This window comes from Cajanus cajan, chromosome 10, assembly GCF_000230855.2.
Source record: "Cajanus cajan strain Asha chromosome 10, NIPB_CcT2T_4, whole genome shotgun sequence".
Taxonomy (NCBI): Eukaryota; Viridiplantae; Streptophyta; class Magnoliopsida; order Fabales; family Fabaceae; genus Cajanus; species Cajanus cajan.
Genome location: NC_138526.1, coordinates 38,464,816 through 38,488,207, shown reverse-complemented (window position 1 = coordinate 38,488,207; position 23,392 = coordinate 38,464,816). Strand labels below are relative to the sequence as shown.

The 23,392-nt window shown below is 36.9% G+C and overlaps 2 protein-coding genes across 2 annotated transcripts; both read left to right on the top strand.

Annotated features, from left to right (window-relative positions):
• Positions 1 to 8,838: 8,838 nt before the first annotated feature.
• Positions 8,839 to 10,476, top strand: LOC109796482 (uncharacterized). Its single transcript, XM_020356152.2, has one exon. The coding sequence runs from the start codon at positions 8,839 to 8,841 to the stop codon at positions 10,474 to 10,476; it is 1,638 nt and encodes a 545-aa protein (XP_020211741.2).
• Positions 10,477 to 16,469: 5,993 nt separating this feature from the next.
• LOC109819342 (beta-glucosidase 18) lies at positions 16,470 to 23,364 on the top strand. Its single transcript, XM_083064845.1, has 13 exons — positions 16,470 to 16,487; positions 19,778 to 19,832; positions 20,055 to 20,126; positions 20,258 to 20,316; positions 20,507 to 20,582; positions 20,669 to 20,743; positions 20,977 to 21,064; positions 21,248 to 21,500; positions 21,590 to 21,705; positions 22,040 to 22,292; positions 22,415 to 22,517; positions 22,737 to 22,845; positions 22,945 to 23,364. The coding sequence occupies exons 1-13, from the start codon at positions 16,470 to 16,472 to the stop codon at positions 23,198 to 23,200; spliced, it is 1,533 nt and encodes a 510-aa protein (XP_082920971.1). The 3' UTR covers positions 23,201 to 23,364.
• The last annotated feature ends 28 nt before the right edge of the window (positions 23,365 to 23,392 follow it).

Here is a 23,392-nt window from a genome sequence, read left to right as displayed (position 1 = left end):
TTGTAACAATACACTTTAGAACCCCATAACCTAATAACAACGGCGGCTCTGATACCACTTGTTGGGATAAATTTCTTAAGCCAAATAGAAATTTTTCATTAATCAAAATTAAGAACCGTTGTCTCAAATTACAGAGTTAATGATAATAACACGTACCTGTATCCATTGACGTTGATCAAAAGGTTGCAGCGGAATAGTCTTTTGGTGCAATGATCTTCCTCAGCCAAATCACTGGATTCCTTGATGGGACTTGATGTTACTCTTCTGATGGGGAGACAGAGAGACGTGTGTTTCTGATTTGGCATATTGGAGACCATGACCATCTTTATGATTTTAAACCTATTAGGGTTCTCATTAACCCCTAACGAGCCAAATCTAGTTTTCACTTATTTGGACCCATATCAATTTTTTCTTGTTGGCAGTCTAAAGGCTCACTAAAATTAGATCACTTTTATTGAGCCCAACTAAATGTAAATAACTAATATAAATACTACAAATAATATATGTAGCCCACAATATTTATTAGAAATAAAATTTCTAACAGAACCAACTCAATTTGTAAGTTTGAATTCAATAATAATATTCTTTTTTATGAGCTTTTGAGTGCGTCTGGATGAACATGGTTATAGTTTATTTGGACTTATTTTTGTTATATAAACATATAGTTTACGAAAAAATAAGTTTTTATTTCTAAAAAGTTGAAATCTTTATCTATAGTCTTTTATTATTATGTAATGTTGTTAACTAGCAATTGTTATGTGTACAAGTTTAACATATTTACTATTAGAGATAAGTGAATAGTAACTTTTGTATTTTGATTTAAATTATTTGGAATTATTGAAAAGTGTTTTTCTAGTTCAGTCTTTAACACTAGTGTGACAAGTTCTGATCTTCTACTCTCGTTTACATCATCATGCTCTTTGAGATTGTCATCATCTCCTTCATCATCACCTCTTTCATCTACCTCTTCGACTTCTTTGAAATTGACTTTGTCTAGCTCTTCATTTTGAACACCTCTATTGAAGCTTGCCACCTCGATTACGTTGTTTCAAACCCTTCTTGAACCCTCGATTGGTCCCTGTTGTCAACGGTGTCATGTCGTCCTATGTGCTAGAGTCATGATTGAGGGATTGTCGATGGGGCAATTGTTGGAGACCTTTGACTACAAGGCAATTCTAGAGCAATGTTGCAAAATGTGATGGGTTGTTTTGTATTTTATAAAAATATATTTTTATTATATGAGCATAATCTAATTTTATTCACAAGTTTTTTATATATACAAATCAAATGTTGATATTTATTTTATTCTAAAAATAAAAAATAAATCTTAAAATAATTAAAACAAATTAAATATAAATATTTAAGATAAATAAGAGATTATTATCAAAATTAATTTATTCTCCTAAAAATATTTAAACATATTTTCAACAAAATGTGAGTAAGGTACATGCAAATTCAGGTGGGGATGGGAGGTTGTTGATGATGGATGTGTTTGAGTACGATGGAGGTCGTAGAAAGAGGCATAACAACTTGAAAAATTCGACAAAAAAAATTTCATGAAGGGTCAAAAGTTGGAGACATTTCTATTGAAGATCCACAGTCTTTATGATTCGATAATTCTAAATCTATCCAAAAAATATAAATAAAAGAAAAATAGCATAAGATACACCACCTAATCCATTATTGTCCAACAACAAATGGTGCGCACATAAAGGAAATTAAAGAAAAATAAGAAGAAAGAACGATTAGGTTATGTGTCTGGTTAGATGTAGATGGGGGAGATAAATAGGAACAATAAGGATGTGTGAATAAAAAAGCTATTCAATAATATTGTATAAAATCAATATAAAAATTTAAATGATAAATCTTAACTATACATTTAATTATTTATATATCTAATGGTACTTTTTTCTGTTTTTGCCGATGAATCATGAAAATCACTCTTTATTTTGTTGGTTCACTCATGAACTACATGAAACACATGTTTTTCTCATATATTTAACAAAAAGTCAAGATCTTGAGTGACATTAATTATTATCTATAATACAATATTAACATATGTTACCTCATCAATTTTTAAATTTTAAAATAAATATTATTTATTTATCTTCAAATAAATGTTAGAGACGAAAAATAGTAATTTTAGATTTTAAAAAACTAAAATTAAAAAACAATAATTAAAATTAAGTTTTACTAATTTTATAGAGAATAAAATAAGTGACATTACATTTTTATAAAAATTCCTATAGTTTCATAAACTTAATATTTTAATTCTTATAACAATAAATGACATAAATTAAAAGAAAATAAAAATGATATATAAACATTTTATTTTTAATTATAAAACTAAAAGATAAAGTGAGTAAAATTATATGAATCAAATGAGTATTTAAATCATAATTTTAATTTATGAAGAAAAAAGGTGTTTTATATTCTAATTATTTTTTTCCTTCTATAAGTATTTATGGGGGAGAAATTTTTTTGAATACTAGCGAGACTTCGTGAGATTGTATCTTAATCTTCTTCTTAGTGTGATTAACGCTTCACTCACTCTGTTCAAAAAATTCGTTGATCTTGATTAGTTTTTAAATTAAAAAATTATAATTTTTTATCTTTTATAATTTTTATAACTAAATTTCAAAAATTATTCAAATCATCATAAATTATTGTTTTTGTAATAGTTTGAAACTGTCATAATTAATTTCAAAGACTTAATACAAAAAAATGTATAAAAAAAGGACTTAATTATATTTTTTTTTAAATTTAAAGACCAAATTAAAAATTTTAAATAAGTTGAGAAACTTACTGGTATATTAAACTTAAAAATGAAAGAAACATGTGTTATACGAAAAATATAAATGAAAATATATTTAACACTAGTATTTTTAATAAAAATATTTTAAGTACTTTTCAATTAATGCTTTTAATTTTCTCTTAAGCATTTTTTTCTTTAATGTCGCTTAGTTCTACGTACCTTTCACACACACACACACAAAAAAAAAAAAAAAAAAAAAACTCAGTTCTACATACCATGAGTCATATGACCCTACCATTTGGAATGGAGTTATCCATTATTTATTTAATGGGTTAAAATCTTGTCTCTATGAATATTTTTTTTTTTTTAAGTTTCCTAAAACGTCAACTTTTTCTTTAAATTTTATCGTTGTTATTAATTTTGTTAATTTAATTTAAAAGTGATGTTCAATTAGTACCATTGTTTTTTAATATTTAAGTTAAGATACATGACAAGTCTAATTATTAAGTTTAACTGTTAAATTATGAAATAAAATAAAATTTAGCATTTTTTTTAAAAAGAAGAGAGGATAAAATTAACATTTTAATAATAATAAACTAAAAAAAAAAATAGATATGTATGAATAAGATGTTTAACCATAATTTAATATCTCCCACTGGCCATCTTTCTAATTCGGTCCCATTCCATACTCAGCAATGATACTGTCCTCCGAAATGCCATCGCCTTCCCAAATATTAAAATATTAATATTTTTTAATAATTTTATTATAAAATAATTATTTAATTTAATATTTTATAATTTAAATTAATATTTTAATCATTTGAAATGATTTTTTAAACGTCCTTTTAGATAATCTATCATTTTTCTTCTATATTACTATTTTTTGGATTTTATTTTTAAGATTTTCGAAACGTCCTTTTGAACAATTTATTATTTTTTTTTCATATTACTATTTTTTTGGATTTTATTTTTAAAATTAAGTTCTCCATTTTTGTAACAACTATACTAGTCGACCAGGATAACTATTGACAGAAAACATTGCATATATGTATATACGAGTAATAATAGAACCACCGGTCCATATACAAAGTAAACCATAAATATATATAGTAATCCAAATGTGAGACCCCCCCGTACGGACTTTTTCTCCAACTCACCTTCTCTCTAAACTTCCACTTTCATACTTCACTACTCTCGCTTCTCCTTTCTCTCATTTGAACTTGTGGTTTTGGTGGCTGAAAGTGCTGATTGAAGGTTGAAATTCTTGTTGAACCGTGCTGTGCGGAGCCTCTTCCTTCATCTTCTTCTCCAACTCTCTTCCTCTTCGTTCCGTTTCTCTTCCCGGAAGCTCGGATTCTTCACCCGATGTAAGGGAAGTTAGTTTTTTGGTGGTGTTTTGGTTGAAGTGAGTTTGAGAACTCAAGTAGTTGGTTTTGATTTTCAAATTTCTGGTTGTTGGGTGTGGAATTGGAGTTTTTGGGGACTTTGGGGAGTTTGGGGAAATTCTTGATTTCCTATGATTTTGTGGATGCATGTATGAAAAAATGTCGTTTTCGAACTCTTGGATGGAAATGTGATACTTTGGCTGGATTGCATGTACTTGAAAGTGATTTTTACAGGTGTTTGGGGAAATTTTTGAACTGGGTAGGGTTGCAGATGAGCTTCGCGCTGAGCGCTGTTCATCGCGCTGAGCGCGTGACCGCCAGGGGACCTCATTTAGTCAAGCTCGCTGAGCGCCTTGATGAGTGCGCTGGGCGCGCTTGAGAATGTGGGTCTCTGGTTGGCCCTTGCTGGGCGCGACTTGGACTGCGCTAAGCGCGATACCCATTGTAACTTGTTGTTGGGCTCCAGAGGCTACGCTAAGCGCGGCCCTTGTCGCGCTGGGCGTGAGACTCCTTGGGAGTCTCAGCCTCGTGGGCGCTAGGCGCAATTCCGAATTGCGCTGGGCGCGAGACCAAGGGGTGGTCTCTGCCTACCCCGCGCTGAGCGCTGGGTTAGGTACGCCGGGCGTGGGAGACTCCTTGAAGTCTTTGCCTGGCCTGCGTTGGGCGCAATGGATATTGCGCCAAGCGCGGGAGAGCCTTGTGATCTCTGGTTGAGTCCCGCTGAGCGCGAGCATGCTTGCGCTGGGCGTGCTGGCCCCCTAGTGCTCTCTGGTTGTACCGTGCTGGGCGTAACCATGAGTGCGCCGGGCGCGGAGATGAGAAATCTTTATATGTTGGTTGATGTTGTTTTATACTTAGTTGAGTTGAAATAGATGAATATAATGTGATGACTAATGGATGATGTTGGTTGATTGATGTTGAGTTGTACCGCTGTGTTGTGTTGCAAGTTGATATGTTGAGTAGCAAAAGTTGGGTTGTATTGAATGTTGATATGGATTGTTGTAGGCCGAAATGGCTGAGTTGTTGTAGGCCTAAATGGTTGAGTTGTTGTAGGCCTTAATGGCTGAGTTGTTGTAGGCCAAAGCGGCTGAGTTGTTGTAGGAGATCTCCGAGGTGATATGCGTGACGACGCATTTATATCCAATTGCTGGTTGGTTGTATAAATTGATGGATAATAGAATGTTGTTGTATTGGCGGTTGAAGTTGTTCTAATTACTTGAATTTTGTTATACGTTGTTTCTTTCTATACTAGCTTACCCTTTTCTGTTTCCTTGTGGTTGGACTGCTATGATCGTACTATGTACGGGAGCAAAACAGGAATAGGTGTTTGGTTCGTGGTGAATAGGCAGCTGGTAGGCGGAGCTGGCTATGTTTGATTGGTGTTTTGTTGTAGTGGCTACTAGGTGTAGCGGTTGGCGTTGTATCTTGTTTGGTATTGTTGTTTTGGCACTCTAACCCTAGTCGGAGTAGGACTTTGTATATATTTATATTCTAGAACCTATATTTATATACTTGTTCTTTCTGCCTAGTGTTTCCGGTGTTCAGTGGTGTGTGTAGGACCTGACGGGTCGTTACACCAAAACAATAGTAATGTCCTAGTGTCAATCAAGCACTACCAATTAAATACATCCCATGTCACCAGAACTTTAACATCTCCGTAACGGTCACAGAAGCTCCAACTTAACCCTGACTTGCTCTCATATATAGTATGATCATCGCAGTTCATTCACACAAAAACAGAAGGGTAAGTTAGAGTTCAATAAATAATCATACAAGTATAAGAATAAATTTATATGCTACTCAATCATCAAATCAACAATCATACACATAGAGTCACGTCATACATTCTATCATACAACAATCATGCAATAAATGCAACTCATGACAAACATCAATGCATATCAATCATCTAATGTGTCGTCACGCATTTACCTAGAAGATTTCCCTAACAATAGAGCAATATAAGTCACATCTCATCCTAGCAAAATTACCCTAATCATTTTTATGTCTGAAGCGTCCTGTTGAGTCAACAACAAACCGGGATATCAATCCCCCCAAGTATTTACTTGAATAGTGGCACTTACACATTTGGAAGTCTAGTTCCACTGTCTGGAATAGTACAACTGAGTATATGCTTACCACGACCTTGACATGAATTACTAAGTCATTATGGATTTTGCCCACTGCCTATCCGTTAGGAACCACCCAACTTCCCCAGTACTTGGTTAAGAGAATAACCCTTGACCTCATACCCCGCTCCAATACTAGTTAAGGACTTAGAGAAGACACATCCAAACCAGTGGTCTATCCAAGCACCACTCTCACCCAAAACTAGTGGTCTATCCAAGCACCATTCTCAAGAGACTCTATGTGAGCTCTCCTAGTTCAAAAACATTTCTCCTGCTCCTTAAGTCCTAGGCTAGACACATATCATAAGGCATCACATGCAAACAATGCATTACACATCATATATGGTCAATCCACCATCATGATCAATATCATCCTCATATATACATACATACATACATATTCAATCATGTTTAAAAATTCATATATACCATTTCCAAGCATACATATGAATCCATCAACATTCTACATCATATATCATACATATATGAACCAATTATTAAACATCAAAACATGCAAAAGCATCACAACCCAGCCACAACAATAAAATACAATTCATGCTCGGTGTAGCTCAGCTCGTGCTTGCCTAAGCTCAACCTGAGAGCTCTAAGGATCTCTCACGCCTGACATTAAGGTACCATGCCTATTGTAAGTCTAGTAGAGACTTCCCTAAGAAATCACGCCTGACGCAACTCACTTTGCGTGCCTAGCATCACAAAATTAGAGACTTCTCTAGAGCATTCATGCCTGACACAACCAGCCATGTGTCTGGCGCCAATATAAAAAAAATCCATTTAAGCCACTGTTTGATATTGCGCTCGACGCCACCCCTTTTGCACCCAATGCCATTCATCTAAAGGCTCCAATTTCAATTCACGCTCGACATGACTAACCTTACGCTCGGCATGGACATGAAAAGGGATGTCCTTGATGAATGCACGATCGCTGCCATGAAGGCACTCTTAACGTAAATTCATATGGTGGCACTCCAACTTTGGAAATTTTACAAAAATCTGCAAATCTAGGAGAACCAACCGCATGCAATCCACGCAAAACAACAAACAGATTATAGAGAATCCAAACACAACCTTGAAATTAACATGCACCCACCCGATGTCTCAAAATCACCAAAATTCAAAGAAAATAACCGGTAGACCCCAAAAATGCTAAACACCTTGATTCAACAAATTCATCTACAAATCATGCATCAATTGAGTTTCTAAACTCACATGCAACCAATCTAACCACATTCTAGCTCCCCCTAACTTGAGATTGGCTCAAAACCAGGCAAGAAAAAGGAAGAAGGAAGAGAATTCCAAACGATCGACCTGTAGACTTTGATCTGCCAAAACCAAGCTTCCTAGCATGAATTCTAAGAAAATACAGAAGAGATTAGTGATGCAGAAGAGAAGAGGAATCAAACACAAAATTTTGAAAGAGAAAATAGCTCATAGACTCAAAGTCCTTCTCTCTAAAACTTTTCTGAAATTTTCTTAAGAATAAGTTTATGAGGCTCTATTATCAAAGAAAATCTTATATACTCTTTCCTCTAACTTCTACTAAACCCTAAACAATCAACTTATAACATACAATGTTACAATTTTTAGAACAAATTTTGTTTCTAGTTGTCAGACTTAATGTCTTGTGCTATTTTAAAATAAAATAAAAATTTAATTGATAGCATTTTATATAATATTTTATTATATTTACAATAATTATATTTATTTTTAAATATATTGTAAAATATATTTTAACTTAACTTTATATTTATTTTATTTTACTTTAATCATACAATGTCAAGATTATATAATATGATAATTAATTAGTTTGAACCGTTTTTGTCCGTAATTTACAGGGTTAAATTTGAATTAGAACAAATGATTCTAACAAATTTTTTAGACGGTAATGATAAATATAAATTCATTCTACAGTCACTGATAAACATATAGGCATTATAAGAAGTATGGAAAAAAAAGGGTTTAATTTCTTCAAGTTTTTCATTTCTAACATGTTTAGTTAGATGGCATCTATGTTTTTCCACGTGAATTTCCAAGCCTCTAAAAATCAAAATCTCTCTCTCACTATTAGGTAGCTGAAAAATCTTAAACTTGTACGGGTAGGGACGTTCAGCCACCCTCTTATCGGCCGCCGAATGGCCGAACCAAGTGGCCGATTGCCAATCGGTCACCTGGATCGGCTTATCTTTATTAATTATCTTTAATAAATGATTAAGGGTTAATTAGCTGGTTAAGAAGTATTACCTAATACGGTAAGTATGTTACAGGGCCCATAAGGTCCAGGGCCCACGATTGTCAATATAAATATCTTAGGTCAAAAGGTAACGTCACTGTTCATTAATTACTCTAGATTTCCGTGCTTGTGCTGACTTGAGCATCGGAGTGCCTTTTACAGGTACAAACCCGTCTACTCACGTTGGATCGGAATACTCGTTCAGAACACTCGTTCGGCCTTCAGAATACAAGAAGATCATTGGTGTATCCTTATACAGGTATATTTGGCGCCCACCGCGGGGCCGAACGAAGCTAATTGGAAGTTTAACTAAGAAGAACAATGTCGGTAACTCGGAGAACAAACACTCAGGATCGTCCCAATGAAGAGCATGTTGAAGTCGTTGATGAAACCGATCTTTCTGAAACGGTGCGATTGTTGAAGCAAGAAATGGAGTTGATGAAGCAGCAAAGAGAGAGAGATGCAAGGGAGCTTTCGGCCTTGAGAGCTGAGAATGAGGTGTTGAAAAGTCAAGATACTTCTTGGAAACCTACTCATGCCACCAACACACAAACTCAAGGGTCGTATCAATCTTACGCGATACATACTTCGGTTCCCCATGCTTCGGCAGCAGTCCCTGAGAAGTTCCCTTCGGCTTTACCAACTGTGGGTCGTCCTGCAGATATGATGATTGTTGGATCGCATCGACACCCTTTTACTCCCTTCATTATGCAACTCCCCCTAATGGATAATTGGAAAGCTTTACCTATTGATAAATACGATGGTACGACAGATCCTGATGAGCATTTGGATGTTTTTCTGACGCAGGTAACTCTGAGCACAATGGATGATGCTGCGTTGTGTAGGATCTTTCCTACATCTCTCAAAGGCAGAGCCCTCAGTTGGTTCACTCATCTTCCACCCAATTCAATCGACTCGTTCAACACATTGTCTTCACAATTCGCTATTCAATTTGCAACAAGTCGTCCTCATAATCTAACGTCATTATCTTTGGTTGGTATTAGGCAGGACAAGAAGGAATCTTTGCGGGCATTTATGGATCGGTTTAACAAGGCTACTTTGGAAATTCGAGATCTTAACCCCGCTGTAGCATTGCATCACCTCACAACAGCCTTAAAACCGGGGCCGTTTGTCAATAGTATTTGTAAAAAGCCTCCTTTGGACATGAGTGATTTAAGGAGAAGGGCTGATAAGTATATGCAGATGGAAGAGTTGGCGGAATATCGTAATCAGGCCCGAGCTGAGTCGTCGAGCAAGGTAGAAAAGCAAGCAGAACAGTCATACAGGGGGAGAGGAAAGGAGATATCTCTTCGGGATCGGCCTAGTCGGGGTCCGAAGTACAATCAATATACTCCCCTCAACACTAGCCTTTCGGAGGTACTTGAACAAGCTTTAGCTTCAGAAGTATTGACAATTCCAAAAAGAGCAGCTACACCACCACGTGCGGATACTAGTAAATCTTGTCGGTATCATCGCAATCGTGGACATTCTACCGATGAATGTGCAGCCCTTAGAGATAGAATTGAAGATTTGATTAAGCAAGGCAAGTTGCATAATTTTGTGGATCGGACAGGGTCGTCGCAAACTCTCTCATATCAACCCAGGTATCAAGATCGGCGCAAACAAGACCGTTCCGATAGAGCCCCTCGTGAAAGAAGCGAGTCACGAGAAAGAAGTAGGTCGCGAGAAAGAAAGGATACCTCGACACCATCACATAGGAGGGTGATCAATACTATTGCAGGAGGGTTTGCTGGTGGAGGCTCAACTTCATCGGCTCAAAAGAGGCATCTTAGAGCAATTCGATCGGTTAACGTTGTTCATAAACAGTCTTCACGGAGGTTACCAACAATAACCTTCACCGATGCTGATTTCAAGGGTATTGATCCAGAGCAAGATGACCCGATGGTTATTAGCGTGGAAATTCACAATTGCATTGTCAATAAAACATTGGTTGATTAGGGTAGTTCGGCAGACATATTATATTGGAATACTTTCAAGCAGTTGGGCATTTCGGAAAAAGAATTGCTCCCTTATGATGCCCCGTTGGTCGGTTTTGCAGGAGAAAGGGTCAGTACCCGAGGTTATATTAAACTCTTTACACGTTTTTGTTTTGACGAACAACAGAGTAGAGAGGTTCAAGTGAAGTTTATCGTGGTGGAAGCTAGCACTTCATATAATATCCTCCTTGGCAGGCCGTCCTTGAATGCATTAGGGGCTATCGTTTCAACACCACATTTAGCGATGAAGTTTCCATCTGATCAAGGGAAAATAATTACGATTCATGCCGATCAAAAGGCTGCTAAGGAGTGTTATTATGCTAGCTTACGGATCGCGCCGTTGGAAGAGAAAAAATCAAAATCAAAAAGGGTTCATGCTGTTAACACTTCGGCACTCGGGGAGGAACCTGTTTGGGATCTTGATCCAAGAATGAACAATGAGGAACAGGTGGAGCAAGTAGAATCTAAAGAACAATTTCAGATCGGTGTACATCCTATTCAGGTTACATACATCAGTGCCGATATGACCGAGGAGAGTCGTTCTGCCCTATGCAAGGTTATATTGAAAAATAAAGATCTTTTTGCGTGGATCCCTTCGGATATGCCTGGTGTGGATCCTGAGGTCATGTGTCATAAATTATCAGTTTGTACTGAAGCAAGACCAATTGCACAACGAAAACGAAAAATGGGAACGAAAAGGAAGTTTGCAGTGGAAACGGAGGTTGCCAAATTGCTCGATGCTGGTTTCATTCGGGAGGTTCATTATACCACTTGGTTGGCGAATATGGTGATGGTGAAAAAGTCAAATGGGAAATGGAGAATGTGTACTGATTATACTAGCCTCAACAAGGCATGCCCTAAGGATGCCTACCCGCTCCCGAATATAGACCGGTTAGTTGATGGTGCATCGGATCATGGAGTTTTATCTTTCCTTGATGCTTACTCGGGGTATAACCAAATTCCCATGCATCCCCGTGACGAGGAAAAGACGGCCTTCATAACCGATTCGGCCAATTACTACTATCAGGTAATGCCGTTTGGGTTGAAAAATGCAGGGGCAACGTATCAAAGATTGATGAAAAAGGTTTTTCAACGCCAAATAGGCAAGAATATGGAGGTGTACGTGGATGATATGGTCGTAAAATCCAGAAACATTGATCGGCATGTAACGGATCTTTTGGAAGTGTTCCAACAGTTGCCCAAGTATGATATGAGGCTCAATTCGGAGAAGTGCGTGTTTGGGGTGTCCGGGGGCAAATCCCTTGGCTTCATGCTTTCGGCGAGGGGTATTGAAGCTAATCCTGACAAATGTATGGCAATCGTCAACATGATAAGCCCTCAGAACCTTAAACAAGTTCAACAGCTAGCAGGTCGGCTTACAGCGTTGTCACGATTCCTTCCGTGTTTGGCTGAAATAACGAAACCTATTGTGGGATTGTTAAGAAAAGCGAAAAAATTTGAATGGTCTGTTGAATGTGAAGAGGCTTTTCGGACTTTAAAGGAGCGTCTCGGTTCGCCGCCTATACTCTCTAAGCCTGATCCAGAAGTACCAATTGTGGTCTATTTGTGTGTATCAAAAGATACAATAAGTACAGTTTTAATTCAAGAAAAGGAAGGACAACAACCCATTTACTTCATCAGTCGCATGCTACAAGAGGCTGAGACAAGGTACCAGCTCTTGGAAAAAGTGGCACTAGGACTAGTCCACACCGCTCGGCGCCTCCGGCAGTATTTTCAGAGTCACCAAATCGTCTTTCGAACTGATTGCCCGATAGCTAAAGTGTTACGTAAACCTGAGTTGGCAGGAAGGATGATGGCTTGGTCTATTGAGTTATCGGAGTTCGACATTGGTTTTCAGCCTAGAGGACCGATCAGGTCCCAGTACTTGGTGGATTTTATCAATGAGTTGCAGCCGAGGGGTTGTTTTGTGAATGATTTGTGGATGATACACGTGGATGGTTCCTCAAACAATCAGGGTAGTGGAGCTGGTATAATTTTGGAAGGACCAACAGGATTGATTCTAGAGCAATCATTACGGTTTGCGTTTAAAGCTTCAAATAATCAAGCCGAGTATGAAGCGTTGTTGGCAGGTTTAAGGCTTGCACGAGAGATCGGAGTTAGCTGATTGGAATGCTGGACCGATTCAAAAGTTGTAGCCGAGCAGGTGAATGATAATTTTCAAGTAAAAGATGCAAACTTGTTAAAATATTATCATTTGTTTCAAAAAATGCGTGATATGTTTGAAGAAGTTCAAGTAAAGCACACACCAAGAGAACACAATGAGAGGGCGGATCAGTTGGCTCGGTTGGCAAGCAGTACCAGAAAACCTGGACAGTTGAGAACCACGCTTCACTTGGATCTTGAAGCACCGAGTGTGGTAGCTGCCGAATGTTTGGTAGTGGAGGAGTCTGCTCGAACATGGATCACTGAGATAGTGGAGCATCTTGAACATAGTAAATGCCGTCTGATCCAACGGCTGCTAAAAAGCTCCGAACGCAGGCTGCCAGATATATTGTGGTTGGAGGAGAGCTATATAGAAGAGGATTCTCGGTTCCGTTGCTGAAATGTGTTGATAAAGAGCAAGCTAATTATATATTGAGAGAGATGCATGAAGGGATATGCGGTTTCCACTCGGGAGGACGAACTTTAGCCACTAAGGTGCTTCGGGCAGGATACTATTGGCCTACTCTCAGGGAAGATTGTGTAAAGTTCGTAAAGCATTGTGTATCATGCCAACGGCATGGTAACCTTATTCACGCTTCAGCTGAAGAACTTCATGGTATTAGTTCACCCTGGCCGTTTACAATGTGGGGTATGGATATTCTTGGACCCTTCCCGATTGCCAAGGGTCAGTGCAAATTTTTGCTAGTTGCTGTAGATTATTTCACGAAATGGGTCGAGGCCGAGCCACTTGCCAATATCACAGCTGCCAATGTTCAAAAGTTTTTATGGAAAAACATCATTACTCGCTTCGGCATTCCATATGCACTTGTAACTGATAATGGTTTGCGATTCACCGATCAAAAACTTAATCGGTTCATTCAGGATCTCGGCATCAAGCACAGGTTTACATAGGTAGAACACCCGCAAGCTAATGGGCAAGCCGAAGCAGCAAACAAAGTAATACTTGGTGAATTGAAGAAAATATTGGGAGACGCTAAGGGAGCTTGGGCGGAAGAGTTATTAGAGGTTTTATGGGCTTATCGGTGCACGCCTCAGTCCACGACTAAAGAAACACCTTTTCGGCTAACATATGGCACTGATGCCATGATACCTGTTGAGGTAGGAGAACCATCTTTTCGGCGACAATATTTTGATGAAAATACCAATGATATATCTCTCCGAGCTGAGGTTGACATGGTCGATGAAGTACGTGTCAGAACAGAGATTATAGCTGAAGCTTGCAAATAGAGGATGGCTCGTAGGTTTAATTCCAACCTTATTAAAAGAAGTTTCAAGGAGGGCGACTTAGTGTGGAGAGTGCAAGGATCGGCAAGGCGTAATTCGAAAGAAGGCAAGTTGGCTGCTAATTGGGATGGCCCATTTCGGGTCCGACATAGTTTGGAAAACGGTGCATACAAATTGGAAGAACTCTCAGGCAAGGTTATTCCCAGAACTTGGAACGCTTCTCATTTGAAGACATATTATAGCTAGTATACATTGTAAAAAGACCTTGTGTAAACAGAGGGTGTACTCTTTTCCTTGATCGGTCTTTTCTCCCCTTGTAAAAAAGTGAAAAGGGGTTTTGGCCGACAAGGTTTTTAACGAGGCACCCATTAATGAAATTACTTCAGTTCTTCCATTCTATTGTGTTAGTTTGTCAATTCTTAACAGCTGCTTAAATCTCGCAACAGGCTTCCCTCCCGAGTTGTTCAACTCGGCTAAGGACGTGCCTTAAAAATATCGCAACAGGCTTCCCTCCCGAGTTGATCAACTCGGCTAAGGATGTGCCTTAAAAATCTCGCAACAGGCTTCCCTCCCGAGTTGTTCAACTCGGCTAAGGACGTGCCTTAAAAATCTCGCAACAGGCTTCCGTCCCGAGTTGTTCAACTTGGCTAAGGACGTGCCTTAAAAAGTCTTACAAAAGAGTACAAATCCGAAGCAAACCTGTTCGGATTTGTCACAAAAGAGTACAAATCCGAAGCAAACCTGTTCGGATTTGTCAAAAAAGAGTACAAATCCGAAACAAGTCTGTTCGGTTTTGTCAAAAAAGAGTACAAATCCGAAGCAAACCTGTTCGGATTTGTCAAAAAAAGAGTACAAATCCGAAGCAAACCTGTTTGGATTTGTCAAAGAAGAGCACAAATCCGAAACAAGTCTGTTCGATTTTGTCCGAAGCAAACCTGTTCGGTTTTATAAAAAAAGAATACAAATCCGAAACAAGTCTGTTCGGTTTTGTCAAAAAAGAGTACAAATCCGAAGCAAACTTGTTCGGTTTTATCAAAAGAGAGTACAAATCCGAAGCAAACCTGTTCGGTTTTATCAAAAGAGAGTACAAATCCGAAGCAAACCTGTTCGGTTTTATCAAAAAAGAGTACAAATCCGAAGCAAACCTCTTCGGTTTTATCAAAAAAGCGTACAAATCCGAAGCAAGTCTGTTCAGTTTTGCCTAAGAAGAGAACATGTCCAATACAAATCTCTTTGGTTTTAACAACAAAATATAAATTTGAGGCAAAGTCGTACGGTTTTGTTTAAAAAGGAGTACATTCGAGGCAAAGTCGTTCGGCTTTGTTTAAAAAGTGTAACTTTGAGATAAAAATTTCAAGTATGAATGGTTTATTGTTAATTATAGACAAATACTTGAAAATTAATCGAGTAAGGCAAATTTTTGAAGAGAAATATCATTTCATTCAAAAGAAGGAGGCTCTATTGGCCTCCAAATTACAGAAGTTCAAAAATTGCATTAAAGAAAAACCTAAATGCTACTCTTCAGGAGTGTGGGTTGAGTCAGCCTGGATGACGGTTTCGGGATTTCCCTCGGTCTCATTATCAGGCCCAGGGTTCTCTTCGTCCATCGTGTTCTCTTCAGAGGTTTCAGTATCATCCTCTGCTTGGAGGGCAACACTTGGGTCGGCATCGTCAGACTCACCTTCCTCAGGCATATCAGCAAAAGACATGAGGGACCCTTGATAGAAATCTTGAGTCATGTCAAACTCAAAACCTTCTTCAAATTGGCCGAAGTGCTTAGCCTGCCAAACGGCCTGTTTGAACCCCGCTTCATGTTGAGAAATTATCTTCTCTTTAGCTTGCTCTTTGAGGGCATTATACGCAGCCTCAGCTTCTTCCACTCGGCGATGTCCTTCATTAGTCATTTTTTGAAGATCCAAGCACAGAGTATCATTGTCTCGCCGAACGGCATCTAACTCGGCAGCTAGATCCTTATTTTTAGCAGTCACCTCTTCATTGACCGAAATTGCTTCGGCTGCAGTCTTCTCGGCTTCCTCGAGACTTTGCTTCAAATTCATGACCTCGCCGAGAGGCTCCATGGCAAGGTGATGAGCTAAAGCCAATGAGCGAGTTTGCACCTCGCAGAATAACCTCCATTTGGCTCTCACATCTAAGCTGGCCAAAAATTCTTGCCCGAATGGAGAAACAATATCAGGCCGAATCACCAATTCTGCCGGAGCATCTTCACTGAGAAAGGCCCGAGACATCAGTTGAGGAGGCACCACAATAATGGTACGATTGGGGGATGACTCAGGCATTGACTTGGCTTTCTTTGATTGCTCTGGTTGATCATCAGAGCTCTTCCTTTTGGTGTGCTCTCGGTTGGTTTCTTTCCCTTTTTTGCCTTTCTTCTTTTTGCGTTCTGGAGGAGGGGGCAGACGGCTATCAGTGTTGGGACGGGGGGAGGATGCAACAGCCAAAGTGCCTATTTCCCCCGATTGCCGAGCCTCCTTCACTCTTGCAGCAAGAAGATGGCGAATATTAAAGTCATCAGCACCACTCTTAACCATGATTCCTGCAAAAAAGGTTAAGTAAACATCAATAGGAATTAAGATGGTAAAGGAGATAGGATAGACAGCATTCCTATCAGGTCGGCCCACCAACGAGGAGACACTATTAAATTGATAAGAGATCTAGTTGGCAAACGCCGAGGAAGGCGCATTAATAATTTTAAATCTGTTCGTTCTTCGGCTGTCAGCATCTTTTTCGGTACTACGTCGTAGGGCCGAGGGGTACGGGTCCAGTATAAAGGGAATAGACTCTTCCCATCCTTATCAAAGAAGAAGCGTCGCCCGTTCGGCCGTATGGTCACTCGGAAGAATCCGGCCTTGAAATTCTTGTATGATGAAGTAAAACTATCCAACAATAGCCGATCACTTACTCGGCTTAGGGAGTGCCATTTTGCCAAAATAGTCGGCCGGGACGAATAGAAGTATAGAAAGAGAAGTGGAGAAGGCTTAATATGGAGACATTTACACAAGTATTTGAAGCCCTGTAATTGCGCCCAGCTGTTAGGATGCAATTGAGTAGGGGCCACGTTCAACACTCTCAGCACTCCTATAGTAAACTCATCAAATGGCAATTTAACTTTGAGATCCCGAAGAAGACAGTCATATATGTAAAATGATTCCATCTTCCCACCACTTTGATCAAGGCAGACCATGTCAGGATTTGGAAAGGCATTATTTCGGCATGACCGAATCCCAATCGGGTAGGGATTTTCGTGGGTGTCAAAGTTCAGACAGTTAGTGTAGTCCAGAAGATTAGTGATCATTTGTGTATCCTGATACCGAGAATAATAGGAAGTGACTTCCCCGTTCACCCACTCGTATCCAGGCACATCAGAGGGACCGTATCGTTGACGAGTTGCTACCCGTTTTGTTTTTTCTTCGACTTCTTCACTTCCACTAGTAGAGGTTTCTTCTGAAAAATCGTCACCTTCATCTGGCCTTTCGGCATCAATAGGGGACTAAGACAATTTGGAGTGACTTGATGTACTGGACGAGGACCCCTCGGAGGACGATGACCGAGAGCTGTCAGCCGAAGAACTTGAAGAAGTATCAACCATGGTAATAGAAACTTACCAATTTCTTCACAAAAGCACAATGGATAATCGGATCGGCCTCTAAGCACTCGGACTAGCACAAGTCGGATTAGAATAATACGTGAGAATGGCCCTACCATCTAACCTATTTATAGAATTGAAGAGAAGCAGGAAAATTTTAAGTGTTGAAAAATTGTAACCGTTGGATTTCCGAGATCCAACGGTTATAAACGCACGCCTCTTCATCTTACCCTAACCGCCATCTCCAATTTACCCTTAAAGAAAGTTCCGCCTTTCTTCAAGGCTGGGGGGCAGTGTACGGGTAGGGGCGTTCAACCACCCTCTTATCGGCCGCCGAATGGCTAAACCAGGTGGCCGATTGCCAATCGGTCACCTGGATCGGCTTATCTTTATTAATTATCTTTAATAAATGATTAAGGGTTAATTAGCTGGTTAAGAAGTATTACCTAATACGGTAAGTATGTTACAAGGCCCATAAGGTCCAGGGCCCACGATTGTCAGTATAAATATCTCAGGTCAAAAGGTAACGTCACTGTTCATTAATTACTCTAGATTTCCGTGCTTGTGCTGACTTGAGCATCGGAGTGCCTTTTGCAGGTACAAACCCGTCTACTCACGTTGGATCGGAATACTCGTTCAGAACACTCGTTCGGCCTTCAGAATACAAGAAGATCATTGGTGTATCCTTATACAAGTACAAAACTTAAATGATTAAAGCTTGAATTTGAACTCCATTTAATGATCAAGTCTCAAGTTAAACATGCCTTGAATAGTTGCAAAGGATTCATTATATAGAACTACTAAGCATATATCTACTTATTGAGGAATTGAGGTATTTGATATGGAATTAAAACTTAGCTGTTACCTAATTTATAAGAAAAGACTCGATTATTATTAATATTTTCTTTTTTAACTTATTACTGTATTTGTTAAGAGTTAATACTTTAAAATATAAAAGATGTTAAAGACATTAGTTAAGGAATTAAAAGTAAAAAAAAAATATTTAAAAATTTATTTACACATTCTTTGATACTACTTTATTTAGTTTCAATAAAAAAGAATTTACATATTAAGTTTTTAACCAATGCCCTAAGTATATTGGTTAGCAAAACCATTAAAATATCTCTACAAAATTTGATCTTTAGGTTGATTATAAGATATATTCTTGATCATTTTATTGTTTATTGTTATATCAATTATTTTGTGATTAATTATTATTTTAATATGTACATTTCACATGTTAAGTATTTATTATATATAATTAAATTTTATTATAAATTATATATACAAATAAAAAATATATTTAAATATATAAATTATATTTAAAATTTGTATAAATAAACATTTTTAAAGATATATTATATTTTTAATTTAAGATAAATAATTTATATTATAACATAAATTATTTTAATTAATGATAATATATTTTTAAATATTAAATTTAATTCATGAATATTATGATAAATAAAAAAATTGAATTAAATAAAAAAATTAAAAAAAAATCTAAAACTCCTTTCATAAAAATATTAGACATAAAATATTCTTACATATAATAGTAGTTCATATTTAACATATAAACAATAATTGATTACCTATAACAATATATAAAAGGAATATTACTATTTATTTACATTTTCTTAAGTCTCATTTATCTTTCAATTAATTTATCTATATTTATATAAAATATCTTATTTTAACCTTATTTGTGATTCTAACGAGAACCTCTCTTTTAATAACTGTGCATTCCCTTTTTTTATAATAATCACCATTAAATAATTAATTTCTTTCATTAAATAAAATTATTATTATCTTATTTAAAAATTTGTTTATTTTATATTTTAAAAGAAATATTCACAGAATGTCACTTTTCTTCTGGTACGAGTAAAGCTCCTAATACCTATTTTGTTGATGACACGCTATCATATAAGAATACGTAGTTTTAAATTTATTTCTAATATATTTATAATGTTTATTTAATTATTCAGTTTTAGATTTTAAAAAACACATCAAACATTTTTGTTTACTTATGTTATTTTAATTTCTTTCTACCCAAATAATAATTTTTTTTTTCTATTTAAGCACACGGTACTTCTGCCAATCATATCTCAAGTGCTGAACTATCAGAAATATCATCTCAACTGCCAATCAAAAAGATAATGTTAGAAAAGCATCTGCATCTTGTAGTCATACTACTACTTTGCTGCTTTCATTTTCATGTCCAAAGTTCTCTTGAAATTGAAGATGAAATCAGCATATCTCAATTCCCCAAAAGTTTCATTTTCGGAGCAAGCACTTCCTCATACCAGGTACATGTTTACTTTTGCTTTCCCTAATTCCCTGCTTCCAAAAATGTTGCAGTTACTGTAAAGTCTAAACTTTGACATTTCCTGAAATGTATAAAGTTTGTTGGGGAGTTACTTGCACAGGTTGTTTTTGTTTTTCCTTTCTTTTTTTGGTTCTGAAATATTTAAAATTGTTGTTTTTATAATGGTATTTTTCTTTTTCTCTTTTTCTCAAAAAAAAAAAAGAAAAGATTGAGGGGGCAACTCTTGAAGATGGCAAGGGTTTAAGCAACTGGGATGTTTTTAGTCATATACCAGGTAAATGGTGTCGGTTGATTCCATTTCAGTCTATCTTGATATATGATATTCCTTGTTGTGCTTACAGTTATAGAATGATAATGATGGACATGAATGGCCATTGATCACTATGCAATTTGATCAATTTTCAGGAAATATAAACAATGATGAGAATGGTGATGTAGCTGATGATCATTATCATCGCTATTTGGTACATGACAACTTCATATTTGTTTTAGAGTCATTTTGGATATAAATTTAAAAGTACTTTTGAAAAGCTTTTTATTGAGTAAAAACCTCTAAAAAATTCTAATAAACATGCATCTAAACAGATTCTAATACTTTTACTCTAGTACCTTTGCCTTTCTTAAACCTTAATAATTGCCCTTCGTACTTGGCAGGAAGACATCAAGTTGATTTCCTCTCTTGGAATAAATGTATATAGATTTTCTATTTCATGGGCGAGGATTCTACCTAGTAAGTAATAATAATACACTTAACTAGTTCCCATAGTCTCATCTTTTAGATCTTCTATTCAATTTGATCTTCATGAGCTGTAACAGGAGGAATATATGGTGACATAAATCCAAGTGGGGTTACGTTCTACAACAAGATCATAGACAATCTGCTGCTTAGAGGTAAATTAACATTCTCCATATGGTTCTTTATATTCCATAGGAATGCTACTTAGTTTTGACTTCAGATTGATACTATAGTCTTGGTATGTTTCAAGATAAAAGTACTAACTCTCCTAAAGATAAAAATTATAGCTGTTTCTCAGAACTTATTAAATGGTTTAATACTTATATTTATAATGGCATGACTTTGTTCTAAGCTGTACCAAGATCTGAACATGATCTGCTTAATCCAGGGATTGAGCCATTTGTGACAATTCACCATCATGATTTGCCAAGAGAACTGGAAGAAAGATATGGTGGTTGGCTTAGTCCCCTAATACAGTAAATACACTGTTCTTATTTTTTAGTGCTATGATATAAACGCTAGTGAATTTTGAAATTTGCCACTTATTATATGAATTGTCCAGTAAGCTGATGAATTCTCCAGCATAATCATAGATAGTCCAAAAAATTAAGCCAAGAGAACAATGAAACATTTATAACTGTATATTTTCTTTGTTGTAGGAGAGATTTTGTTCATTTTGCTGAAACTTGTTTTAAGAGCTTTGGAGACAGGGTTAAGTACTGGGTCACCATCAACGAGCCCAATCTGTATGCAGACATGGCTTTTATAAGGGGAACATATCCCCCAGGTCACTGTTCGCCACCTTTTGGAAATTGTCATGCTGGTAACTCTGATGTTGAGCCTCTCATTGCCATGCACAACATGTTATTGTCACATGCCAAGGCTGTTCAATTGTACCGCAAGCACTTTCAGGTATTTTTTGTCACATTTTCTAGCTTAGGGGAGAAAGGATTAAAGGCCAAAATGAGTGTCTAATTTGCAAACGACTCATACTAATCCAGGCAAAGCAAGGTGGAATCATTGGCATTGTTGCTCATACCTTCATGTATGAACCTCTTAGAGATGAAGAACGTGATAGAGAAGCTGTGAAAAGAGCCTTGGCTTTTGTTGTAGCCTGGTAAGTTGTGCTAACAAATACCACTTAAACTACACAAACAAGGACAAACCTCATGTACAATGCCATATGTACTATTTATACCGTTCTTTAGTTATAATTAGAGTTTTACCTTGGTAATATATATGTGAATGTATATTACTGAGGTCTATATTAAATATAAATATATATTATTAAGATAAAATTTTAATTTTAATTAAAGAACGGTACTAATAAAACATATGGTAGTGTACCTAAGTTTTGTCTCACAAACTATTATGTATTTTATTAATTAATGAAAAGAATCGGCAGCACCTGATCCTTTCATTTTTTATTTTTTATTTTTGTTATTTTAAAGGTGCTTAGATCCCTTGGTTTTTGGTGATTACCCTGCTGAGATGCGTTCTATCCTTGGGAGTGAGTTGCCAAGATTCTCTCTTAAGGAGAAGAGTCTCATTAAAGGAAGCCTAGACTTCATTGGCATCAATAACTATGGAACTCTCTATGCCAAGGACTGCTCCCTCTCTTCTTGTCCCCTCGGAACAGATCGTCCAATAAGAGGTTTTGTGGAAACAACTGGAACAAGAGATGGAATTCCAATTGGTGATCAGGTATATCCTTATGTACTCCACTTGCTCTAATCATTATGTTATTTTCTTTACTCAAATGTTTGACAAAAGAATATATATTGAACATAATGTGCGAGTGATATAATTTGTTTTGTTATAAGCAGACAGGAGCGGAAAGGTTCTTTGTGGTTCCAAGGGGCATGGAGAAGATTGTAGACTACATTATGATAAGATACCATAACATGCCTATGTATATTACAGAAAATGGTGTGTGAATAGTGAATACTAAAAACATTAGATGATCACATTTTCACCCATTTGTTATTTTCCTGGGTTGTTGCTTGATCAACTGAGTAATATAACCTCAAACACTTTACCCTGCATTAAGGGACAAGAAACATCAACTACTGAAGATTTCTTTTTTGTGAAGGTATTAGTAAGTTAGCTAGCTAATAACTTGTTGATGGCTAAACATATTTGTTTCAGGATATTCTCCACCACTCAAACCGAATGTGACAATACATGATTTACTACAAGATTTCAAACGAATAGAATTTCATAAAGCCTACCTTGCAGCTCTACTTAGAGCCATAAGGTGAGTGATGAGGACTAATGTATGAATACCATCCTTGTTTTAGGGTCATTTGAATTACTTTGTTTGATGACAAACAAGGGTTGATTTTGTTATGTGCAGGAAAGGTGCAGATGTAAGAGGATATATGATATGGTCATTGATGGACAATTTTGAATGGGCAAGTGGTTATGACATAAGATTTGGGCTCTATTATGTGGACAGACACACTCTTGAACGCATTCCCAAACTTTCTGTTCAATGGTTTTCTAGTTTCCTCAACAACACTATCCGCACCAACATAACAGAAGACTTAAGGGAGCAATATGTTAGAAGCAAAGTTGTGATACAGAAGGCTGGTAGTAGTAATGTTATATGAACTGGATGAAATGTACGGATACTAGTGTGTGAGTACGACTTCCATGTTATGCAACTACACATGGAAGACTTGAATTCGAAACCTCTAATTAAGTTAGAACATGTATCAATGGACTTATTTATCATAAACTTTTATTTTAAAACACTTGTTATATTTTTGACCAATATGCTTGAAATATCTTATTTCCTTGGA

Coding starts and splice junctions, on each gene's coding strand:
- LOC109796482 (XM_020356152.2), top strand. CDS start 8,839: ATGTCGGTAACTCGGAGAACAAACACTCAGGATCGTCCCAATGAAGAG.
- LOC109819342 (XM_083064845.1), top strand. Junction 22,518..22,736: donor TATGTATATTACAGAAAATG/GTGTGTGAATAG, acceptor TATTTGTTTCAG/GATATTCTCCACCACTCAAA. Junction 22,846..22,944: donor GCTCTACTTAGAGCCATAAG/GTGAGTGATGAG, acceptor TGTTATGTGCAG/GAAAGGTGCAGATGTAAGAG.